The sequence below is a fragment of the Epinephelus moara genome, chromosome 21 (assembly GCF_006386435.1).
Source record: "Epinephelus moara isolate mb chromosome 21, YSFRI_EMoa_1.0, whole genome shotgun sequence".
Classification (NCBI taxonomy): Eukaryota; Metazoa; Chordata; class Actinopteri; order Perciformes; family Serranidae; genus Epinephelus; species Epinephelus moara.
This window is the reverse complement of record NC_065526.1, coordinates 2,658,636-2,667,322: the sequence shown is the minus strand read 5'-3', so window position 1 is coordinate 2,667,322 and position 8,687 is coordinate 2,658,636. Positions and strand designations below refer to the sequence as shown.

Genomic DNA, 8,687 nt, shown 5'->3' with positions numbered 1-8,687 from the left:
CAGTTTGGAGTCTATTAACTCCTGGATAATTACCCATCAAAGAATTAACCTCCAGGTCATACAAACTTATGCACACACCAGTTACTCTTGTTGGCTATCAAGGCCATTGCAACGGCATTGGAAGTTCCTATTGGCTCAAGTAAGGTGTCAATGAAAAGGTCAGGAATTTGCCTCCATTTTGATATCTGGGATTCAATACAGAATAGAAGAAATCATCATTAATATGTGGAGAAATATAAATGTTTGAAACGATGCAGCAGCAGTTTGTGGATGCAATAATGTGTGAGAACAAAATATTTTGCTGGATTCAGATACTCTGGACCACTGAGAGTGTGTGAGAACTGTGTCAGCAGCATTTCTGTCTGGATAATAGTGATCTGTGGATTAAAATCATGCTTCATAGGTGAGTAACAACTGTTTGTTTTTTGTTTGACAGAGGCATTTATTGCACCTGATGAGGTGGTTGTATCTTGAAATGGTCAGCATCAGTGGAACAGCAATAGGTTGTATGAGTAAACCACTTAAACAACAGCAAAGTAAGCAGCTGTTTACACATAATACTCAAATAAATGGACAGGCAGTTGGAGTGTGTCAATCTTCTCACAGAACTCTCCTTCGAAGAGAAAACGAGGGTATTCCCCAGCATGTCAAGCTATCCTTTTAACAACACATCAAATAACTATGTGTGGGTAAATAGATATGTGGGGGAGCTCGGAGTGACTCATTATTTTGGTTTTACAGCCCGAAACATGACTGTTTTGGTTCAGTCTCAGCACTCATATTCACGATTGTTTTCAGCTCAGCAGAATGCTGTTGTCAATTAAATACGCTATCTGCCCTGCAAAGTTAGAAAGTTAGAGACAAGCTGATGAACTTAGTTGAGCATTTAGCAGCTAAAGAGCCAGATATTTCCCTCAGGGGTTGGTAGTTACTCAGAAACTAAAAGACAGAGTTACATACATTTGTCAGGTGTTCTGAAACACGGATTCAATTTGTGCTGTTTTCCATCTTTTAGGACTTTTCAGAGGGGAAAAAATGTTGTCATTCTTTCCTTTGCACTGTTGCATGTGATGGCAGCTGTACTGGGTGGGTAACAGATGAAAATCTCACAAGCAGAGCATGAAATGAGCATGTAGAAAATGACGCTTTGCTATAATTTAAACCACAATAATACTATGACAATTAGACCGGCTGCATAATGTAGACCACCTTTAACATTAAAATAATGTTTTACACAATTGCAGGTTCTTGAAATCCATCTTTCAATACTCACGCTACCAAAAGGCATGTATGAGGGAGTCACTCTGAGTACCACATTTTAAACATTTATCTGAAGCGCCAGTGTCGAAAATGTGAGTTTTATCTCTACTGTAGTTTTTTCTTGTCATTAACTTATACTGAATTAAACATAAATTCTCATTAGTGGTAATTTTATATGTGAGTTGTAAACATTCCTTTCATTTTTGTTTTGCATCTACTATACTGACATCTGTATTCCATTTATTTAATATGTTTTGTAGCAGTTCTTTATTGCTCTCAGCTTTAGTCAGAGTATTGGATACAGCCCCTATTTAACATTTCTCTTTATTTTCCCTTCTCTTCAAGATTTCCCCTATCTAAGTTCAGGATCTATTTCCAAGATTGAAGTTTTAATATTTAGCCAGTTTTTCAGTTATAGATACTTCAAACATTCTGGATCTTTTAGCTTATATTTATTTTTTTCAATTCCTGAAATAATAAACTGAATTATGATGATGTCAGCTGATTTCTGAATTCCACAGCTTCTCCATGCCGCGGCATTTTTGAATAGTTACTGAAGGGTTGTTACAGAGTTGTATATGCTTGGGAATTTCTATTTCTTCACCCAGTATTTTCTTCATTTTTCTCCAAGCAGTATTTTTTTCACCAACAATTTGCCTCTTTCAAAATGTTGGGAAAATAAGACACCCAACAGGATGGCAAAGTTTTTTTGTCATCTTTAGTTTATAAGAAGCTCATATTGCAAAACTGTAAAAAGGAGGAAGCACCTGCACGTCAAGAACTGAAACCTTTAATGAAATAGTACCAAGATATGGAGCCAAATCTAGTCGGAAAGTCACCCAGCATCCATGAACTCTAAGAAACCTTGTGTAACATCCTGCCTTGTCTAATGTGTGTGTGTGTGTGTGTGTGTGTGTGTGTGTGTGTGTGTGTGTGTGTGTGTGTGTGTTGAGTGGATGTCTATCTGTGTGCATGTATGCAATGAGTATGTGAAACCTATGTGGTTGAGGATTCAACATCTCGTGATGACAGCTGTACATGACTGCACTGTATTTGTGGATGAGTAACTCAAACAGGAGTTAATCATGAAATTAGATTTTTTTTTTTTTTAACGAAACAATAATTATGTCACACATGAAATGTCAACTGTACTGTATTTAAAATGATGCGCACTCAAAAAAAGAAAAAAATATTTTTTACAATTCAACAGACTGAAGTTGGTAGTAAGGATTTTCTAATGCTGTGTCCTCAGTTTTACAAATGAGCATATGAATAAAGTTTCAACTTTAATTTTCAATCGACTACACCCTCCATTGTGGTACAGCTTCTTATATTACAAGAATATTTTTGTCATCACTGCCAACATCATAGATTAGGGGCGCCTGTTCAAGTCCCCGTCCGGACCAAAATATGGAGCGTGGACTGGTAGCTGGAGAGGTGCCAGCTCACTTCCTGGGCACTGCCGAGGTGCCCTGAGCAAGGCACCGAACCCCCCAACCGCTCAGAGCGCCTGTCATGGGCAGCCCACTCTGACATCTCTCCACTTAGTGCATGTACAGGTCCAGTTTGTGCATGTGTGTGTTCGGACCTGTGTGTAATTGACAACAGAGTGAAAAATTGAATTTAATAAAGTGTATAAAATTAAAATTAAAAATAAAAATAAATTAACAGCAGCCTCCACATACAGCACAGCAACAAACAAACACAATTTGAAATATTACATTTCAAATAAAATAAAATAAAATAAAATTCAATTCTCTAGTGTATTTAAGAAGGGACAGCACAAATTAATAAATGCACATGGTATAAAAATGCCAGAAATAGCCAAAAGGCTATTTTTCATCTGTAGTCCCTTGGCCAAGATGTTACACATATCTACCTAAAATACAACAAAGCACAAAAAAAGAAATATTAATAGATAAAAAAACAGAAAACAAAACAAACAATCAAAAAACCCAAAATGAAATGACACCAATGAAAGAAAAGAAAACAAGACATATAGTTTAAAACACTTTGAACACATCAACAAGAAATGACTTATTTTTGTCACAAGAATTGTAATTCAGTGCTAAAACTAATGACATACAATCCTTAAATGCACTAGAGGCAGTAGTGACATATTGAAATAACAGTATTTTCTTTTCTAAGTTGAGCACAAATGACCTTGAGCACATTTTTTGCTCTTTAATGTTGAAAGCACCAGATGCCACAGCACCATGGCTCTTCACATCTTGCCACACTGTAGAGACGAGGCTGTGAGCGTTCTTACACTCCACATTCTGAGGCAATAAACATGATGACGCTCACAGACATTTGCTTCGCTGTCCTGCGCAGGCCAATCTCATGGTTAACTGTACTGCCCATCCCCCCACACTGTGTTAACTGCCTGTCCCCAGCAGGATGAGCTGGCTGTAAACCACACCAGGTCTATTAATTAATTAATGTACCCTAACTGCAGGGTTGGCTCCCTCCATTGTAGTGGAGCAGCTCTGAGCTGCCTGCAGTGGTGACTGCCAGTTTGTCTTTGGTGTTTCTGCAGTGTTGTGGGAGAAAGGCAAGAGACAGGGGAGAAGAGAGGCAGACAACTGTGGATGAGAGGAAGCCGTCAGCACCATAGTCAACATTAATCACCCAGGGCCATTGTGGTCCTGTCCTCTATACGGCGCCAGCGCAGGCAGGCAGGCAGACAGAGAGAAAGAAGAAGAGAGGAAGAGGCAGAGGAAGAGGGGGCAGGGTGGCTGCAGGGCGAAAGAGGGGGAGAGAATGGTTGGGGATCAGCCTGTGTGTCCACCCCAGCTCCTGCTGCGGGGCTGGGGAGCAGTGCTGCTGTCTCAGTGCTTGTCCTCGGTGTCCTCCCAGGTCCCGGATCCTGAGGTAAGAGCCTGATACACCACCATGTCCTCCACAGGTTCCTCTCAGGAATATCCTAAGTATTCCTCTGTGACAGGTGCAGGTGTTCTGCCTTTTAAAAAGGTAGCGTTATGTGATTCTTACTTGTTGTTTGGTCGCCAGAGTTGATGAGGAGCAAGCGAGCATTGTGTAGAAACTTGATATATTGTATGGTCTTGCATGAAAAGCCAAGCCACATGTGTTTATATGGGTGCAAACAGGAGGGTGACTATGACGAATCCTGGTATGACAAGTTGTTTTTGTGCTTTTGGGCTGAAGAGGAGAAGGTTACATTACAGAGAATATGACTACCACAATGATGCGACTACAAAAAGCAGCTGAAATCCATTATGTTTAGTAATAAAACAATTCTGCTTCTGGAAAATAAGCATTTTACTTCTATACTGTACATTGTGTAGAAGCATGACTAAAATGCCATTTTAATATCCTGACAATCTGACAAAACAGTCCTTTATGAAGTTAAAATGAATAAGTAGTTGTGGTTATATAATGTAGACATGTTAGAAACAAACAAATTGGGACGTAATAATGAATTACACATTGAAAAAGGATTATATGATGGAAAGTGAATTTTGAGTCATCCTATTGCTAACATTCCAGTCACAAGAAGGAAACAGTTAATAGTGTTTATATTTATTGATATTTATACAAATATAACCCTGTTTTGACATGTGACATCTTGAACTTATTATGGAGGGCCAGAGCGAGCACACAAAACTTCTAGAAACATCCTCCCTCTGGCTGCTCCGAGGAGGAATTCAGAGCGTTCAGAAAGTGAGAAAGTGAAGCTTGAGTTGAGAGCTGAAGATGTTTAATGAATAAATATGTCTGCGCTATTTGCACTGCGGAAAGATCAGCACCTGCAGGTGTCAGCCAGTGACGGCAGTTTAAAAACTTTGTTTCAAACATCAGGAAAAAGAATCTACTGAAGGCACGGCACAAAGTTGCACATATTCTTTGTTACAGGATGTCCTTTTGTAAGTCAGTGTAATTGTAATCGGCCCTTTGCTAATATGTGGCATAACTAAACCTGTTTCCCAATGCTGATTTTCCTATTTTTAGACATTAATCCTTCATTCCATTATACTAATCTTCCTTGATTAGTCCCTAAAGGATCTTCTTAGAAAAACTTACTCGGGGGAAAAAATATCCAAATATGCTTTTGAATATGTAACGATCAAACTTACCAACCAACCATCGAACAAACAAAAATCTGTCATGAATGTGGGTCTGTGTAAGGATGAGCATGAGGTGATCTGAGGTCAGTAATCTCTTGAGTTTGTGTTGTTTGTTCTACCAGAAGAAAACTCGAGGCTTACAGCCACTAATCCTGCCCCATGAAATGCCCCAGAGGAAAGGACTTAGCATTATATAATCACTTTTGAAGCAAAAATTGTTATTATTTAAGAGCAGCATGCTAAATATCCCCATCAAGACTAATCCTTCTGTGGGAGTCGCACAAACACGAGTGTAAACTCATTCAGACCTTCTTTTGTCTTTGTTTAAGATCACGGCCCGTCTCGTGTCCTCAACAGCTCACAAACAGGATAAAAGCCCCTGAAGACGGTTCGTTCTGTCACATATCACATGTTGGCTCATTGATGAAGCCAATTAGATCTGAAACAGCAAAAACAGGTCCTGTTGCCCCGGTGCTGAGACTCTCACATGACACAAAATTAAAATAACACAGATGTTGGAAAAGGTGCGAATACAAAGCTTGTCTTAATATTTGGGGACTTTCAAAACAGTACAAAAGACATGCACATCCTAATGTCCAGTGGAGTGGGTGCTGGACTAAAGAAACAGCTGGCAAAGTAAAAAAATAAGTCCACACACACTCTAAAATATTATTCATGGAGTTAGTGGATAACGCTTAAAATAAAAACGTTTTTCAGCATTAAAAAATTACATTTGTTTCATTAACACATTTGACTCAGCTGACGACTTATTTTATATTTTAAGAAGCTTGTCAAAATCCAAAACATGACATTTTTGAGTAGGATAGAATTTAAATAAAGTAAAACAGTTTGACCTCTAAATATCAACACAAATTAAGATGGTTCAACTAAGTTTTTCAAGGTCAAAGCAAATCTCGTTGGTTGTACTCAGATTATGACATAATAAACTTTATTTATAAAGCACTTTTCAAAACAAATTTAAAGTGCTTTACATGGTTGATCCAGGATTTAAAACACAGAATTCAAGCAAATAAAATGAGGTAATTTTAATAAAATACAAAGAACAAAAAATAAAATAAAGATAAAATACCATCAAGCAGATAAGCAAAGGTGGCAAATAATTGCCCTATATATTGCATTAAAGTACAGCAAATCAAACAATTAGAGTAATAAAAAATTAAATATAATAACCGCTGACAACACAAGATAAATAAAAATAATCAAATGAGACATATATAAAATAAGCAGTGTGCTGAAATTAAAAAAAGGCTTTATTGAACAGATACATTTTAGGAAGCGATTTAAAGATGTCAGCAGCCCTTTTTAGACAGGAATTGTGCGAATTTGCAGGAAAGCCCAATCAGTCTTTTTTCAGCATTGGCAGTATAAAAACAAAATCGGGGAGTGCAGCAAAATGCCGCCTACCTACTTTTGTTTATACAGAATGTGCCTTTTTCGGGGCAATGGGGGGCGTGAGCAAGTAACAAAACATGTAGCTCAGCGTGTGACGTAAACAGTGACGTGGGAGGGAAGCCGTGGCTGGTCAGTCCTTCAGTCAGTCGGCCCGTTCTTCACCGTCCCCGTCTCTTCACTCTTCGTTTGCGAGGGCAAGGAGGGCGCGCAATTCCTTGTCTCCCCAGTTGCTCATCTTTACAGTGTCTGTCAGGTTTGTGTTTCCTTCTTGCTACTAGCTGCTCGCTAATTCCTGCTATCAGCTGTTTCCTGTTTATCCACCGCCAGTGGCTCGCACGTGCGGCGTCATCAACAGCTCCTCCCACAAGTCATCAACAGCCCCTCCCGTTGCGGAAGGCCGTCTTGGTCTGTTTAAATTAAAAGGGTTCCTCCAATATGTCTACCGTACGAGGCGGAAAATTGGCCACCTCGGATCAACTCGCCAATCCAGCTCTGTGTGTATAAATGCTTGCAGCTTGCCAGCAAAACGGCCCAACGTTCAGGGAAAATCTTGCAGTTTAAAAGGGGCTACTAATTCAGGGAGCCTCAGATCCTCAGGCAGGGAGCTCCAGAGCTGAGGGGCCTTGACTGAAAAAGCCCAGTCACCTTTAGTTTGAGCTGGACTGAGGAACAGCCAACAGAGCCCTGCCTGAGGATCTGAGGCTCAAAGACTTGTAGGATTGTGTCACACAGCAGTTCAAGGAGCACCCAAATGCAGACTAACAGGCCAGTTGAGGTTTTAACAACAAGCAAGCTTTAATACGGCTGATAGAAAACATCCAGATTCAGCAGGTCACTGAAAATCCAAATGAAAGCAGGTACACACACAGGTATATATACACAGAAAACTCATCACAAGAACGAGACACAGCTGCAGTAGGAAGACACGGGCAAAAGGAGGGAAATGGAGATTGGCTAACATCAAGGGTGTGGATGGAACACTAGGGTGGAGCAATCACGACTAAAACAGAACAGCTGTGAGGGAAAGACTTTGGGAACAGGGAAGGACTAACGAGACAGGTGTGACAGAAAACAGGTGGGAAAACACACAAAGACAGGAAGTAAAAGCAGACACGACACATGGAGAGAGAATCTACAAAAGAAAACAGGAAGCAGATTAAACATGAATGAGTAACACGAAACAAGGGACACAAGCAGAAAACTAAAAACAAAGTCCATGGAATAACAGGAAATAAATAAACAAACCCAGGATCATGACAGGATTGAGTCTGAGTTTGAATTACTGATTCCACTTCTGATTTTTTATTTGGTGACTTTCACATGAATTCAAAGACATATTCTCCTGAAACACTGACTGAAAGCTACGTGCAGTGTTTACTATATTATACTGTAAAACATTTTGGACAAAATCAACTTTAATATTGGCACTCGTCATATTTTATCTTAGTATTTTAGTTAATTTCTACCAAAACAAAACCATTCAGTGTCACTTCTCATCCTCTGCCTCTGTCCTGTAGTGTCCGTATCACAGCCTGGGCTTATTTTTAGAACGTTTTTCAATTTCACCACATAATGGTGTTATCAGCAAAGGCAGCAAATGTAATAAGTGTCCATTTTCCCGATCCATCGCTCATCAGTTTATGGACTAAAGTATAGCGTTTCCAAAACAACCTTGTATCATCCAATCAAGTAATCGATACACAGTCAACAGGGAGAAATCCTCACAATGATTCTATCAGGGACCTGATGCTCTGAATGCTCCGCTGGCTCTGGCAGAGGAGTGATCCAAGCCATCGATCTACTCTCACATAAACACAAACACAGTTTTTATACTCATATTTCCCAGCCCCCTGCTCTGGAGAAAAGTGTTCTGAAATGCAATATATTTTTGTGCAGCAGAAAGTAAGGACATTTAAAGGGAAATTT

General features: G+C 39.5%; 1 protein-coding gene across 1 annotated transcript in view; it reads left to right on the top strand.

Annotated features, from left to right (window-relative positions):
* Nucleotides 1–3,778: 3,778 nt before the first annotated feature.
* tmie (transmembrane inner ear) overlaps nt 3,779–8,687 on the top strand; it is a 25,825-nt gene continuing 20,916 nt past the window's right edge. The window contains exon 1 of the mRNA XM_050074966.1: nt 3,779–4,134. Coding sequence (XP_049930923.1) covers nt 4,024–4,134 — 111 coding nt within the window. The 5' untranslated portion in view covers nt 3,779–4,023. The remainder of the gene's footprint in view (nt 4,135–8,687) is intronic.